At 52.4% G+C, this 15,774-nt stretch overlaps 2 protein-coding genes across 4 annotated transcripts in view; one reads left to right on the top strand and one right to left on the bottom strand.

The window, feature by feature from the left end:
• The first annotated feature begins 845 nt into the window (after positions 1–845).
• Slc2a6 (solute carrier family 2 member 6) lies at positions 846–7,456 on the top strand. Of its 2 annotated transcripts, XM_021156094.2 has the most exons (10): positions 846–1,021; positions 1,535–1,697; positions 2,733–2,939; positions 3,512–3,611; positions 4,052–4,260; positions 4,506–4,658; positions 5,196–5,304; positions 5,586–5,747; positions 5,972–6,117; positions 6,755–7,456. In XM_021156094.2, the coding sequence occupies exons 1-10, from the start codon at positions 933–935 to the stop codon at positions 6,908–6,910; spliced, it is 1,494 nt and encodes a 497-aa protein (XP_021011753.1). In that variant the 5' UTR covers positions 846–932; the 3' UTR covers positions 6,911–7,456. The 2 variants fall into 2 exon arrangements, with proteins under 2 accessions (XP_021011753.1, XP_029324968.1); XM_029469108.1 differs by lacking the exon at positions 1,535–1,697 and having other exon boundaries at positions 939–1,021.
• Positions 7,457–7,728: 272 nt separating this feature from the next.
• The window catches only part of Cacfd1 (calcium channel flower domain containing 1), an 11,102-nt gene continuing 3,056 nt past the window's right edge, over positions 7,729–15,774 (bottom strand). The window contains exons 2-5 of one of the 2 annotated variants that reach the window (XM_021151100.2): positions 14,446–14,518; positions 13,029–13,154; positions 10,111–10,218; positions 7,729–9,690 (exon numbers count right to left, since the gene is read on the bottom strand). In XM_021151100.2, the coding sequence (XP_021006759.1) occupies positions 9,600–9,690; positions 10,111–10,218; positions 13,029–13,154; positions 14,446–14,518 (398 nt within the window). In that variant the 3' untranslated portion in view covers positions 7,729–9,599. Of the gene's footprint in view, positions 9,691–10,110; positions 10,219–12,321; positions 12,690–13,028; positions 13,155–14,445; positions 14,519–15,774 lie in introns of those variants that run through there. The other variant, XM_021151101.2, reaches the window with a different exon arrangement.

Raw genomic sequence — 15,774 nt, 5'->3', positions numbered from 1 at the left:
TACTGTCCTCTCTAGAAGTGTTTCTAAAGGGGAACTGAGACTTCTACAACACCCTTTACTGTTTTAATAGCCTGGTAACAAAGGGTCAGTTTATAAATGTGAACAGGAAGTAAGTCCACTCCTGTGACTGAAAAACTCCAAAGACACAGATAGGCATCTTGATTGTGGCTTTTTCCACTTCCTAGAGAAGTTTCTGTTTCGTTTTTTTTGATCATTTTATACCATTACTGGAATGATTCTGAACAGCACAAGCTATTTGGACAACCAGGAAATCCCAGAGATCAGGAATGTAGCTCAGAGATAGATTGCTTGCTAGCAGAGAGAAGCCTTGGGGTTTGTCCACCGCTATGGGGTGAGACACCGCAGGGCACCTGCTGGAGTTACCCCTAATTGTTTCTGCTCCACCCTCCCCCTCCTCCTGTACACACCCAAAGTAGTGATTCATTGGAGTCAATTAGGGTTAGGAGGCGAGAAGTGAAGTGACAGGTGTAGAAGTGACATCTATGTGACGGGCGAGGGCACAGAACAGGGCCAAGCAAGGCAATAATAAAAAAGTATATAATAATAATCCTCCGTGTGACCTTGGCAAGCTTACGACTCTCTAGGCTTCACCTCCGTAAAGCCAGACCCAGCCATGGAGCAGTCCACGCTCTTAGCCTGGCGAAAAGGGTGCTCAGGCGGCCCTGCCCTAGAAGCGGGTTTCCCCGGCAGAATCCAGTACCTCAGGGCGCACGCGATGGGACACGCCCGGGAGCCCGATCGCACCCTGCATCCGAGGCGTGCGGCTGTCTCATTGGACAGCACGGCTCTGCAGGGCCGCCCTGCAGCCAATCGCATCTGTAGGGCGGAGCTTCGCCTGCTGTGCTGAGGGCTCAGGCAGATGCTTTAGCTCTGCAGTGGAGTCCCGCTGTATCCGACCATCCGCGCTGGCCATGCAGGAGCCCCTGCTAAGAGCCGAGGGACTCGACTATGATACCTTCCCCGAGGTTCCCGCGTCTCCTGGAGAGAGAGAACGAGCTGGGTGAGAGTCTCAGGGCGTGGGGATGGGAGGTTGGGATGGCCTTATCTCCAGCAGGCGACACACATCTTGGGCCATTACTGACTTCTGGTGAGTGGCCACTAAGAGTCATCTGACTCTTTCTTACCGCATGCTCGCAAGTCCTATTTAAAGAACCGGACCACCATAAAGAAGAGAGCCTCCAAAGGAATACTGGGTGGGGTCCCCACCTGCCACAGGGGGAGGACATGGGTCTTGCCTAAGATCACAGAACAAGCTTTGAGCATCACAACAGGAGGCAAAACCCACAATTTCTTTTCTGGAGAAAATGGGTACCAGCCCCAGCCAACAGCCTGGGGATTTCCCAGAGCTGCTGCTAAGGTCTGAAGACAACTTGACTGGCCCTGGACCCAGGCCTCTCCTGGCTATCTGCTGAGCTGGATAGTCATGGGCTCAGGGAAGGCAGCAGTCTGGGAACTCAGGGTCCATTTAAAGGACTTGTCCTTGGCCCTTTGGTTCTACCCCATCTCCCACCAGGGCCTTGAAAAACAAAAGGGTGTTCCTGGCTACCTTCGCCGCTGTGCTGGGCAATTTCAGCTTTGGGTATGCTTTGGTCTACACATCTCCAGTCATCCCTGAACTGAAGCTCTCTTCTGACCCAGCACTACACCTGGACAAAATCCAGGCATCCTGGTTTGGGGTGAGGCCTGTTCTCTAAATCAGATGGGGTAGTGGAGGGAGCATGGGCCCACTCAGCCTGCTTACCACAGGGAACTAAAATCACCTAGCCTTGGAACCTCCCCTAGAGCACTGGTATCTCTCCCTAACACACATTCCTGTCTGCTAGCAGTGATGGCAAGTGACATGAGGAAGTGACATCCTGCAGAGATGTGGGCCAGGGCTGAGGGGAAGATTTCCCAACCCCATACCCAAAGCCAGGCTGCCACAGCAGAGCTGACATCCTCCTGGGTGCCTAGAGGCAGTCACACCAGATGCTAACGGGATGAGAGGTGCCATATGGACAAGGACAGAGCGTGGCTGAACAGAGCCCAGGAGCTCAAGACTTAGAATGTCAATAGACCCTGAGTTAGGACTGCAACTTGACAGCAAAGCTGGAAAGATTTGGGGTCTCCTAAGCATTTCAAATGGGGTGGGAATGTGCAGGGCACACACAGCATATGCTGAGCACATGCCAGACACTTCGTGAAATATCTTCACCCCTGAGGTTAAATATGTTCTTCCCATAACACAACTAAGAAACTGAGGCCACACTGTGTGCCCTGGTCCCACTGCTCATGAGTGGCAGACTCCAGCCAAATTCTTTATTCCTCAACAACTCCAATGACCCCCAAATCTTAAAGTCCCAGCTGGGCCTTCAAGTCATAGGGTTCTCTTTGGTAATGTGCGAGCCATAGAAAATGCCTTTAACTTCAGCACTTGGGAGGCTGAAGGAGGAAGATCATGTTCTTGAGGCCTGCTTGGGCTCAAAAAAAATATTGGACACTCCTGGACAGAGCCACTGTAGACAGGCGCTCCCCTCCCCTCAAAGCACCTCTGGAGTAGAACAGTCATGGTACCTTTACATATAGTTGTCCACAGGCTACTGTGCATCTCTGCCAACAGGGGGCTCTACCAATGAATGCCTGGGTTCTGGGTCAGCTCTGGAGGAACTCTCTCTAGACTCCGGTGGGGGTGAGAGCTCTTAAAGCCACTGTATCTTCTTGTACCCCTGCAGTCCGTGTTCACCTTGGGTGCCGCAGCAGGGGGCCTCAGTGCTATGCTACTCAATGACCTCCTGGGCCGGAAGCTCAGCATCATGTTCTCGGCTGTCCCCTCAGCCATTGGCTATGCACTCATGGCTGGTGCCCATGGCCTCTGGATGCTTCTGTTGGGGAGGATGTTGACGGGCTTTGCCGGGGGACTCACTGCTGCCTGCATCCCGGTAAGGCCAGATGTCTCCATTGCCTTGGGGCTGTTCTGGACCACCCCTGCCTCTGAGCCTTTGCTCAGTGAAAGTGTGTGGGGTTCACTACATTGCCCAGAAAACCTCAGCTTCCTCCACCAAAGCAGCTGACATCATTGTCACCCAAAACTTCCTACCTTGTGTTTTGACCTCAGTTCCATGCATTGCTCAACTGAAAAAAATTTGCATTGCACAAGGGATGTGAAGGGAAGTTCCAGCCCACCTCCACCCCCACCCAGCTGCTTACCTCATGTAATACTCCATACACAAACTTATCCTCTGACCAAGCCCAGAAAAGAGGTCACTGGGTAAATACAGATGCCTGCTCAGCCCCAAGTCTGAGGACCCTGAGCTTGGTTGGGTCCCCCCACCCATACCCACCAGAGCTGAGTGCTACTGCATACTTCTTTGCTAGGGAAGGGAAGGTCAGAGCTCTGGTCAGAACAAGACTTCTGCCAGCTTCTCCAGGCTCCCAAGTCCCTCGATCACCCCAATGGACCCAAGAACATGAATTCCCCACTAAAGTCCAAGTTGGGAAATATGCCTTACAGGTGTACGTGTCTGAGATTGCACCCCCTGGTGTTCGTGGGGCCCTGGGGGCCACACCGCAGCTCATGGCCGTGTTTGGATCCCTGTCTCTCTACGCCCTCGGCAAGTACCATCCTGCACTCCAGTATTCAGGTTCTGGAGGTGGGGGGAATGGAACTTTTCCTGAAGGAAAGCCAGCACTGATAGACAGGACACCTGGCTTCCTAGCCCCACTAGGCACCATCTCTGAGCACTGAGGCCTATCCTACCGCAGCAGCTTCGGACCACCTTCCCACAGCACAAGGGTCCTGTCAGTTCATGAGGGAAGCCCATACAGGATTTGGCCTGCCTGGGTGATGGGGGTGAGAGCCCCAGGCCCAGTCTTCCCAATACTCTCCCATTATACTGAGGCTGTTTAGGGATCCCACTTTAGTGCCAGGGTCCAGGCAATTCCTGAAGCCCCACACTGTCCTTACTACGGGGTCTTGGGCAATCAGGGAGCTAGGCTGGGGAGCAGTGAGGTCACTCAGGCCCCATCCCCTCACTGAAGCCTCTCTTACCAGGTCTGCTGCTACCTTGGCGATGGCTTGCTGTGGCTGGGGAGGGGCCGGTTCTCATCATGATCCTGCTGCTCAGCTTCATGCCCAACTCTCCTCGCTTCTTGCTCTCAAAGAGCCGGGATGAGGAGGCACTGCAGGCGCTGACCTGGCTGCGAGCTGACTCCGAGGTCCATTGGGAGTTTGAGCAGATTCAGGACAACGTGCGGAGACAGGTGCAGCGTGTGTGGTAGAGCTTGATCAGGCCCCAACACAGAAAGCTCTGTGTAGCCTCGGACAGTCACTAGACCTCTCTGTGCCTTGGTTGGTTGCCTTTCCTCAAACAAGAGCGGTCCCTGCTAGTGTGCAGAGCCCTTGCAGCCTCCTGTGGTTGGGCCTCTCCTAGACTCACAAGGGCCAAGACAGGGTGGCCAGGGCTGGAGAGCCTGGCATAGCCCTCAACAGCAGCTTTGTGTTCCAGAGTAGCCGAGTGTCGTGGGCGGAAGCCCGGGAACCCCGTGTGTACCGGCCTGTTCTCATTGCAGTACTGATGCGCTTTCTGCAGCAGCTGACAGGCATCACACCCATCCTGGTGTACCTACAGACCATCTTTGACAACACATCCGTGGTGCTGGTGAGAACCCACTTGGCCAGCACTGCCCAGAGCCCTGACAGGCAGGGCAGCCAGGAAGTTAGTGGCTGAGACCTGGATGCCTCTCATTCACATCCTGCCTCAATACATTCTTCTCAAGTGAAGCTTAAGTGCTTTAAAATATGCAGAATGACAGAAGAAAACAATGTGATAGGATATATATAACTCTTGGGACAGTGGCCCCCAGGCTCAGATCCCAGGAGGGACTGTGAGGTCCCTGGAGCCCATTTCCACCCCAGGTTCTTCCTGCAATGAGGTGTAAAGATAAGAGTGACTCAAGTCGACCACTGCTGTCCAACCAGGGGCTGTGCCCACTATGGCTAGTAGCAGGCACAGTAGACATGCCCCTGCTGGGGCACAGAAGTACCTAGGGCTCGATAGCTAGGATAGCTCATGGCCCCCAAAAAAGGGAGGGGGCAGTGACCCTGGACTTAGGGCTGAATGTCCTTAGTGCATTAGGGTCAGGGTAGGGCACGGGACACTAGGCCAGGTCCCTCAGCCCAGTGCCCTGCCCCACAGCCCTCCCAGCAGGATGCAGCGATAGTTGGTGCTGTGAGGCTCCTATCTGTGCTGATTGCTGCTGTCACCATGGACCTGGCAGGCCGAAAAGTTCTGCTCTATGTGTCAGGTGAGTGTCTCCACTGTAATGTATGCCTCTTACTCCTACAACCACTGCAAACTCTAGGCCACAGCCAAGCCTCCCTAGCACACGGTCCAGGACCTAGCAAATGGCAGCTGCTACACACAGGTCTGCTCATGCTCCAAGCACAGAGGAGCCCACCCACCCAACTCAATGGTGTGGCAGGAGACCGTGAGCTTGCCCTTCTGTGTTGGGGGCAGAGGTGTAGTGGGGCTCGGAATAGACCTCACACTCGGAGGAATCTGGTCCTGAGGTGCCATGATCCACAGCATCCGTCATGTTTGCTGCCAACCTGACGCTGGGGCTCTACGTCCAGTTTGTGCCAAGGCCTCTGACCCCCAACAGCACTGTGGAGATCGTGACCCTGGGGGGCACAGCCTTCAACTATCTTACCCTGATACCCCTGCTGGCCACCATGCTCTTCATTATGGGTAGGACACCACAGTGATGGGGAGACCTGGGATGGGCTGTTTGGGGGGGATGGGGGCCACAAGGGTTCCATTACTGTCTTGGGTTGCCTAAGGAGTTGGGGAGTTGGACAATAGGGCCCTCTAGCCACTCAGTAATATCATGTAATACCTCAGCTGAGATCCACAGGAGGAGCAGGCAGCCCTGCTCCAGGGCCTGGGCCTAACTGCTCCTCTCTTCCGGTCAGGCTATGCCATGGGCTGGGGTCCCATCACCTGGCTCCTCATGTCTGAGGTTCTGCCCCTGCGTGCCCGTGGTGTGGCCTCAGGGCTCTGCGTGCTGGTCAGCTGGCTCACAGCCTTCGTCCTCACTAAGTACTTCCTGCTGGCAGTGGTGAGTGTTTGGCCCCAGGACTCCCAGCTAGGTTTATTAACAGTCTTCCCCAGCAGCCCCTGGAGAAGAGCCTCTGAAGGGCTAAGGCTGGTCAAGTGATAACATGCTGGGGGACTCTTTGGAAGAGTCAGGTTACCTCCCAGCCCAAGAATACAGATCTGCCCATGGTACCCTGCTCAGCTGCACTGTCTCTTGACTTCCTAGATGCCAGGCTTCTCTAGTGTAACCCTGCTACCTGACTATAGCATGGTGTGAGGGCCTTCCTAAATATACCTTGCTCCCAGCCCTGCAATCCAGTGGGCCCTGAAAAGACCTGAATGCTGACTCTCCCAGGGAAATGCAGATGGATCAGCACAAGCTGGAACCTGCCCTGCCCATTCAATGCCCATGGTTAAGAGGAGGGCTGACACAACATGCTGCCCACAGGACCTGTAGGCAGCCTAGAGCTTGGGTGTGGAAGGGTAGAGTCTCCAGGCAAGATGGCTGAGGGGAAGCTTGGGAATAAATAGTAGGGAGGTTTCTAAGTGGGGCAGTGGCCAGATGAAGGCCCCACAGGCTGTCAGTACTAGCCAAGCCCATAAAACTCTGGCGAAAGCCGTGTATGGTCAGTAACTCCTTTCCCAACTCCCTACTGCAGAATGCCTTCGGCCTCCAGGTGCCTTTCTTCTTCTTCTCGGCCATCTGCCTGCTCAGCCTGCTCTTCACAGGCTGCTGTGTGCCTGAGACCAGGGGCCGCTCGCTGGAGCAGATCGAGGCCTTCTTCCACACTCGCAGGATGTCCTTCAGGCCCTAGTCAGGGTCTCACCTGTAAGGGGCCAAACCACCCAGGCCAGGCCTATGCACTGGCCACAGATTCACACCTGCCACTGGGAACAGCAGCACCCCTGCCATCAGCCAGAGCACACTTCCACCTTGGGACAGGCAGTTTACCAACAATGGGCTGGTGGGCTCCAGCAGAAGCCCGCAGTGCTGAGATCTGCAGGGGGAGCAGGCAGCCCTGCCCCAGACTGAGCAGAGGCTGTACCCAAGAACAAGGCTGCCGGGACCTCCGATCTGGTTCCTCATTCCTACGAGGAACACTTCCCATGTAGGTCTGTGTTGAGGACAGGAAACAGAGATGGAGGTGGCAAAGTGGCACTGTACAAGGACATTGTCACATCATTCTGATCAACTGGCCAGGAGGAGGACAGGGTCCTGTACCCAGTTGGGTCTGGGTACCTTGGGGACCACTGGACTTCCAAAGGCCAGAGCGCAGGACCCAGTCCAACCTTGGATACCTCTGGTCTGCCAACTGTTCGCTGTTTTTCAAAATAAAGAGCTGGGCCTACAGCCTCAGGGAGGAAAGGGGAGTGGGCTCTCTTCCAGGGAAAAGCTCCCTACCCCAGCAGCCAGGCCACCCCCAACTCAGCCCAGACTGCCAGGGCACGCTGGACATCATTACGGTAGAGACAGCAAGAGTCACTGTGGGGTTCAGGGCCAGCTTGCCCTCTATGCCTAGACTTTTTTCCAGACCCTGTGAGCAGGCTCAGGCCAGGCTAGGCCCAGCTAGCATAGGCAGGGCCTCCTTGCCAGTGACAGGCACTGGAGACAGAAGGTGACAGGCAGACTGTGTATACCAACTACAAACTTGCTTTACTCCAAAAGTAACCCAGTCAACAAACAAACCAGGGGTGGGTGGCAAAAGCAGCCACAGAAGACACCCAGACACAGACAAGAATGAGGCCTAGTCTGGGCTGGACAGTGCCCATGCTCAGAGTCAAAACAATGGGCTCCAGAGCCACTGTGCCACGAGACTGCCAAGAACCTCAGGACTTAAGTGACTGACCGCCCCACATTGGCCTATGTCTGAGGGCCTCCACCTTTATACCTCACCCCATGCCTGCCTAGCACAAAATGGATTCCCTAGTGAAGTACAATCTCACCATACATGTAGCCTTTAGTTCTACTGCAGAGGCAGGAGGCCTGGGCAGAACTGGCCCAAGTCCATGCCTATCCAAGTAACCAGAGGAGCAGGTGGGGACTTTTCTCCTCCTGGGAGGTAGACAGGTCTTACTGAGAACAAAGGCTCCAACATATACAAACACACATACACAGAGCCCTTGAAACGTATCTCTGGCTCAAGAAAAATAGCCTCTGATGAACGGTGAAGGCACATGACCCCCTAAGCTAGCTACACTATTACATTTCTGCCACTCCCCAGTTCAGCATGGCCAGGCTTTCTGGAGAACTTCTGCTCTCCCCAAAGTCCACAGATCAGAGCTTCTATACCAAGGAGAATGAATGTCTACTCCTCTGGGCCTCAAGCCCTGAGAAGCTAAGGATCCCCTGGAAACTCGGCGACTCCAGGGCTGCGTTCCATGGACAGGTCCGGCTGAAGGTCTAGTGTAGGAGGGAGGCAGGGCTCAGCACTTGACACATCATCTTCAGCCAGGCCACCAAACATGTGCCTAATGGCCAAGGACCCATCTAATAAGCCATTGATGCCAGTGTCACAGGACAGTGGGAAGAGAACAGTGCAGAGGAAGGTGAGGGGACAGCAAGGCATGTCCCTGGAGCCATGTGCCAGTGGAACAGCTCTCCTTGTCCCAACCATGCAGGCTTACTCTCTGTGCTCTGGTACCCGAGAAGGGGCCAAGTCTGTGTAGGCAGTGGGTCTGGTCTCTGCCCAGCTCTCCAAAGGCTCCAGGCTGCCAGGGGCAGGTTGGGAAGAATACCTGAGGTTAATCCCTACTAATAAGGAACCTGCCATCCTGACAAGGAGGTTCTCAGTGCAGACTAGCAGCGATACACACACACACACACACACAGCACATCATACCAAACACACAGCCACACACACACATAGAGCACATCATACCAGACAAACAGCCACACACAGACAGACACACACACACAACTTTCTAGCACTGAGCAGTAGGGACCTTCCAGCAGCCCTCTGGCCACTCCCAAGGTTGCTCTTCTGCCCAGGATGCTGCATCCTGGGAGTGCTGTAGATTCTCAAGTGAGCAGCCATCTCTCCTGCTCCTGGTGGCAGTAGCTGGCCTCAGGACACTGTTGTACTCTTCCTCTGCTCTGACGACAGGTCATGGAGCAGAACTGAAGCCCTAACTTCCACAAGCTTGAACCTGAAAAGGGTGAAACCTAAAGTGACTTAAGCCTGGGTGAAGCCTCTTAACCAAGTGAGGACCGGTGTGTTCGGGGGAGGCCGCTCTTAGGTCTGGGAAGGGTCACCGGCACAGACTCTGCACCACAGGCTGACAGGAGTGAGTTCATCCCATCCATAGCCCAGGCCTTCGGTGTTAGTGGGGCAGGAGCTCCAGGCTCAAGAGTCCAGAGAACAGAGTAGGCACAGGAAGACTCAAGGTGTGCTCCTTGCAGGTGCTCCTCTCCCAGGCCATTTAACAGAGCTGACACTCAGCCTTCTCCAGAATTCACAGACCCCAATGGCAGTAGGCAATGAGGACAGGCCACTCTGCCTCACCTCACAGTTCCCCCTCAAAAGTCTCCGCCAGCTTCTCCTCATCTGCCTGCTGCCTCTGCTGCTGGATCCGAGCATAAGAAATGGCATCGCCCCTGGAGAGAGAAAAGCAGGTGTTCTATGGGCCTAGCCCTCCCACCTCCCACTCCCAGGTTGCACCCCAGGCATGACCTGCAGGCAGATTCCCCCAGGACTGTGCTCCCCAGAGGCCCTGGTCAAGGGGGCAGAGCACTGTTACTCTGAGAGGGATACACGTTGCCTGGCACTGACTGAGCTGAAGGGAAGGGGTGGCAACTGGCTGCAATATCTGGTGCATACCTCACTGTGTATAAACCAGGCAAGAGGGACCACCTAGGCTGTCCCCTCATTTCTTGCCTCTGTTCCTGAGGGCACAGATAAAGTCACTTGTGGCCACTGCATAACAACTAGACAAAGGGTCCCACTCAGGCCTTTCCCACTTCAGATGGGTCAGCAGGGGCAGCAGAGGGCACCCCGGGACTAGGCTGTAGACGCACTTTTTGCCCAGGGCAGACAGTCCATACAGCACCCCGGTGGCAAAGGCGATGGCATTGCCCAGCAGTGTAGTCAGGGTCAGGCTCATGACGATGGGGACGATGGCCATCCTAGGAGAAAACAGACATCCCTAAAATCCCATCCTTTCTGGGGTCAGAGTCCAAAACTGTATCAAGTCTTTGTGGCAAGATCTATGACCCACTCGTGGTTAAACAGCAAAGAGCTGGGTAAACACCCCAGCTATTCACTAAAACAGAGAGGCTAGGCCTAGAGGGTCTGGGGTACAGTCCAGCTGTACAGCCCTGTGACCAAGTGAGCTTATCAAGGCTCCACTTCTCCGTATAGTGGGGTCCTGACATCTAGATAAGGGCAGATGGCCACTTATCCTACACCCACATCCCAAGCACTGTATGAACGCTTTCATCAGTTCAGTAACCCTGGGCCAGCTGTTCCTCAACAAGTCCTCCCAGCTCAAACCCCAGGAACACTGGACCCAGTGCAACTATGGGGCTTCAGTAGCACCCTGGCGCCACCTAGTGGTGGGTTCATACAGCCCTAAGAACCTCTGCAGCTCAATCTTGAGGAATGGTATTTTTCCAACATGAGGTGAATTGTGGATTCGCTGACCCAGGAAGATGATGGAGCTTGCAGCTCAGCCCTCAGTCCAGTCACTTCTGGAGAGGAGGCTCACTGGGCAGGAGGATGACACTCAGAGCCAACTGCACTCCTTGGACTTCAGGTACAGATGTCTGTGTAGCCAGAAGTGCTTCAAAGGGCAGCAGGTCCTTGACTTGGATGGTTGCGACTGCGGTACTCGACAGATACTGAGCTTTGTGGCCACCTTATAATTTGTCATGCCAGGTCCCTGTGGCCAGCATCAGGGCTTTAAGCATGGTGAAGCTTAGTGACAGCTGTGTTTGCTAGGTGAGGTGTGCTACCGTGTTTTCAACAGGATATTTGTTTTATCAAAATGGAAGCTAAGTTGAGGATCCTCTATAATAAAATAATAGAAATCACGAGGCAAAAGACCACAGGAGGAAAACCGATAGCATTAAAGGCAAATGACAGGCTGGAAAAATCTGAATGGGAAACGAAACAAAGGAATCTGAGGTCTTTAATACTGAAAACACGCAGCCTGCAAAGTCACACATGAACGCTCTCAAGAGAGTGGACCAGAAGCTAGAAACCCTTCGAAAAAGAAAATGAATTGAACCCACAGGAGGGTATTTTACTTCTTAGGCATATGAAAGTAGCACCGGGCACTGGGTGGGGAGGGGAGAGACACCCAGAATGCCTCTTGGGGAAGTAACTGAGTCTCGTATGTTAAGATCTTTTGAATGATCATAACCTAGTCTGGTCATTCCACACTGGAAACATCTAAGGATGTCATCATGGTAGCTTGGCCGACAGATGTTCACCAGACTTGATTGACACCAGCTAGCAAATGAAGACAAAGCCAGCAAGTATATACAGCTCAATAAATGTGCTTAGCAATAATAGGAATGTCACCATTTTTTATGACAATACTGAAGATGTTGAAACCACAGCAAGTGAAAAAGAGCAGGTATAAACTTATGTGTAATAGTTATGAGCATGTCAGAGAGGAGCTTCAGACATGTGTGCACTTAGACCGGAGGAACGCATGCCAGTAGATGAACAGGCAGTGAGGACCGGAATGACCATTTTCACTTTACAAATGACTTTTGGTAAACATACATTATTGTCAGCATCATGACAACACATCTTAAAAATCCAAAGAAAGCCAGGTATGGTGGTGCACATCTTTAATCCCAGCACTCAGGAGGCAGAGACAGATGAATCTCTGTGAGTTCAAGGCCAGCCAGGTCTACATAATAAGACCATCTCAAATACAGAGGGAAAGGAAAAGACAAGGAAGGGGTGAGGAGATGGCTTAGCTGGTGCCTGCTGCACATGCACAAGAGCCTGTTTGGAGCCCCATACAAACCCAGGTGCTTTGGGGCTGCTGAGGTGGAAACAGGTGGATTCCTATAGCTCACTGGCTTGGCAGTCTAGCCAAATATGTGAGCTCCAGGCTCAGTGAGAGACCCTGTCTCTAAAAGCAAGTAGAAAATGACTGAGGAAAATACCTGATGTCCACATTAGTATTTTCCACTCTCATGCACACCCACCTGTATGTACGCATGCATGTACACATGCATGTGTACACACACTTGCACACACACACACATACAACCATGCTACACTGATTAGAATTTTCTAACTCTATGATCCCCTGATTTTAGACACAGCAGAAGACTGTCAGCAGGTGCACACACCGTGTGTTCTCCCTGCAGAAGCCTCTGAGCCCCACCAATCCTGAGGGTGGGTAACCTGATCTTAATGACAATATTGGTAATTACAATGAGTGCTGCTGTCTAGCCAGGCTCTCCTGGGAAAGCCCTTCTTCAGAGGCCCCCAGGTATTACATTTATCTCAGAAGTGCTGCAGCCCGACACGCTGCACTGCCAGAACCAGAGGAGAAGCGTGGATTTAGAGGGAAACGGTGTTCCTGTTCAGCAGTCTCACATCTGGCCACGCTCCTCGCAAGGCTTCACCATGCCTACACATACATTAGCAAATGCAGATGCACACATACCCACTACAACCTGCCTGGAAACTCCCAAGTGAAAGTAATCCAGTCGCTTCCCCATCCTTCCACTAGTGGTCGTAAGACACGTGTGTGGCCATAGCTGCCATCTGAGCTCGGGGAGGCAGATACTGGGTCCCATTCTTTAGCACCTGTTATTGGATGAGCCAGTGTCTGTGCCCACAGCTATCAAATAAAAGCTCTACAGAAGAAAAGGCCTCTACCTGTTCCTGCCCCACCCACCCCACAACACTGTTTTAATCAGCAGGAGTTTGGGAACCATGCCATAGGCCCTGCCCAACAGCCCCTCACCCGCAGTAGAAGACAGCCTTCTGCCAGGAGCGCAGCCGGTCAACCTTCTCAGCTACTGTGTTTGCAAACTCCACAAACTGGCAGCAGAAGGGAGCCTCGCACAACAACAGGATGAAGGCGTTCATGCTGCAGGGACAAAGGCAGAAAGGACAATGACAGTTTACAACCTGGGGCTACAACAGCCCTCATGCCAGTGGCTCAAGGAATTCTACCACAGGCCCTGAACTTCCATAAATACCGGGATTCTGCAGGGTACCAGTTTCTGCCAAGCAGTTCAACCACCCACCCCACCCCACCGCTGCACCAGCATCCCTAACTACCCAAGCATCCTGGAGGAAGAGCCTGGTGTCTGATCTCTTTATTGTTCCAACAGTGAAACAAAGAACTAAGACCCTTGCCTCCATATAATCTTTAGCCAGCAGCACCTTCATCCACAGAACTTAGCCACACTGCCTGTTGTTAGTACCTTCTCCATAGTCACTAACACTGACATCAAGGGTAGGCTGCACCCAAAAGAAGTGCAAGGTACCGAGCTGGGAGCATGTGGATTAGGGAGACAGAGATGCAGATAGTGAGCTGCTCATGCTGGGAGCTTCCACTCAGGAACCTTTAATCCTTGCCTGGTTGCTAGAAGCAGCTATGCTGCTGGTGCTAAAGGCCTTTGCTCCCATAGGCGGGCAATGATCATGACCAGACAACAGGATCATTGCCGGGCCCCACATGTATCTGGGAGCAAAGTGCCACCAACCACCTGATTAATAGACACAGCTCTTGGAACTCTTGACCACTGCCCATCTCCCCACTACCCATCACCAGTCTTCCAGATGCCAGCTCACTGTTCCATCAATGTGTACATAACCTCTATAGTTCCCATCCTTGCTGCCTGGGCCAGCATAAGCCTCTGTACACATCACCCTAAGACCCAAATCATCCTGACCCTCATGATGCCCAAGGCAAGACCTACCTATACCTTGCCCAAGATGACTGTTTGAACAGTACTGATGTACAGTGCTTCCCATGCACCTCGAGCAGCCCTCACTCTGGCATCCCTTTCGGGATCTGGCTGCCCAGGAAGAGCGTGAAAAGGAACTCCCTGTGGATGCTGTAGCCACCAGGTCCACCTGCATCTGACCTCCCCCTCCCAACTCTAGCCCTGCTAATGGCCTCACAGCTGACCACCCTCCTCTCTTTGTCACAGACCCTGGATTCTGACCTTACACACCATGGCCCTGAAGCCCCCATTGTGGTAGACAAGGAGTCTACAGTGTCTGGCTGGGTAGATGCTGCAACTGTGTCTGTGACACTGTCCCCAATAAAGACTCAAGCGGCTATCAGGAAACCTAGGAGCGGAAAGGGGGATGAGACCTGCACCACATCCCTCAAACCCCGCGCAGGCAGGACGTTCACGGCTACTCACATCATCCACACGCCAGCTGCGATGTTCAGAGGGTGGATAGTGACGCAGTTGAAGAGTCCAGAGATGGCACAGGCTTCAAAACAAGAGACAATGGGCAGGGGTCAGCAGAGTATGGCAGAGCGTGCAGAAGGCACTGAGAACACATGGGGCTCCCTTTAGACGCTCAGCACTAGGGCTTCCCTCAGCAACCACCATCACCTGAGACAGCAGAGAGTAGTAAGTTTACGTCTGAGCTCAAGCCTAGCTACTTTCATACCTGGAGGATGTAAAGGCTTAAGGTGTGATGGGCTGGCCCTTGGTTCCAGGTTATGAGCAAACCCTCTCAAGAAGTCAGGCCTGACAGCAAACATCTTTAATGTTTGGGTCGTTCTTTGGTGCACCTGTCCAGGCTGGGACTGTGGGTTATACAGGTTCATTTTCCTGGTTTCTCCATAGTTTTCTTTAGAATGCGAACTGGCCTTTCTGGGGGCTTCTCTTTCCTTATCTTTACCAGCATCTGTCGCTGTAAATCCTGATTTGGGTAGTCAATGTGTACAAAGCACCACATATCTTAATTTCCCTTTATCTGAAGACCATTTCTTAGGCATGGCCACCTTCTGGTTTTTCGTTGTCAGCAGCGGCTGTTTTCTCGGGAGGCGGCTTCCTCTTGCGTGCGTCTCTTTTCCTTGAGGAGTTGCTTGTGTTCTGGCCACTGCAAGCCTCTCAGAACAGCACTTTGTGTATCCAGGGGATTTTCACCAAACAGACATTCTTACTTTTAATGTAGACAGTTGGCTCTTGTTAGGAAATTTTGTTTTGTTTTGTTTTTAAGGGAAAATACAAAAGAGCTTCCAATTTCTAAGCCAGTTTAAGAAACTTTGATTTTCTTCTGTTAGCTCCATAGTTTTTTGTTCTTTTGTTTTTTGTTGGTTTTTTTTTTTCCTCTCATATTGAGACCACCAGATGAGACTAGAGTTCTAACTGGTCTACCCTGGTGTAGACTGTTCTGAGCCCTCAAGCCTGGCTCTCACTGGTTGCTGACCATTGTGTGTTACTTATAAACCATCTGAAATGCACCTTTGTGTGGGAGAACAAGTTTTATTTTTATTTTTAATTATAACGAGCCAGTTTCCTAAGCTTTGTCTACTAAAACAAAACAAAAAAACAACACATTATATATAGTCTGATTTTCACAAAAGTATGTCAACTCCTTTTTTTTTTTTTCTGAGAATATATGCCAATCCTTTGACTTTTGTAACATTTTTTTTTTTTAAAATCCATGATATAGTATGGCTTCCATGTTTTTCAGCTCTTGTATGCCCATTAATGAGTCTGAATACACTAATATGT

Source organism: Mus caroli, chromosome 2 (assembly GCF_900094665.2).
Source record: "Mus caroli chromosome 2, CAROLI_EIJ_v1.1, whole genome shotgun sequence".
NCBI classification, from domain to species: domain Eukaryota; kingdom Metazoa; phylum Chordata; class Mammalia; order Rodentia; family Muridae; genus Mus; species Mus caroli.
Note: the sequence above shows the minus strand (reverse complement) of the source record. Positions and strands in the feature narration are given on the sequence as shown.

Excerpts from the sequence above, each read along its gene's own strand:
- Slc2a6 (XM_021156094.2), top strand. The coding sequence starts at position 933 with ATGCAGGAGCCCCTGCTAAGAGCCGAGGGACTCGACTATGATACCTTC. Across the intron at positions 3,612-4,051 it reads CCTGTCTCTCTACGCCCTCG|GTCTGCTGCTACCTTGGCGA; the intron begins GCAAGTACCATC and ends CTCTCTTACCAG. Across the intron at positions 4,659-5,195 it reads ACAACACATCCGTGGTGCTG|CCCTCCCAGCAGGATGCAGC; the intron begins GTGAGAACCCAC and ends CCTGCCCCACAG.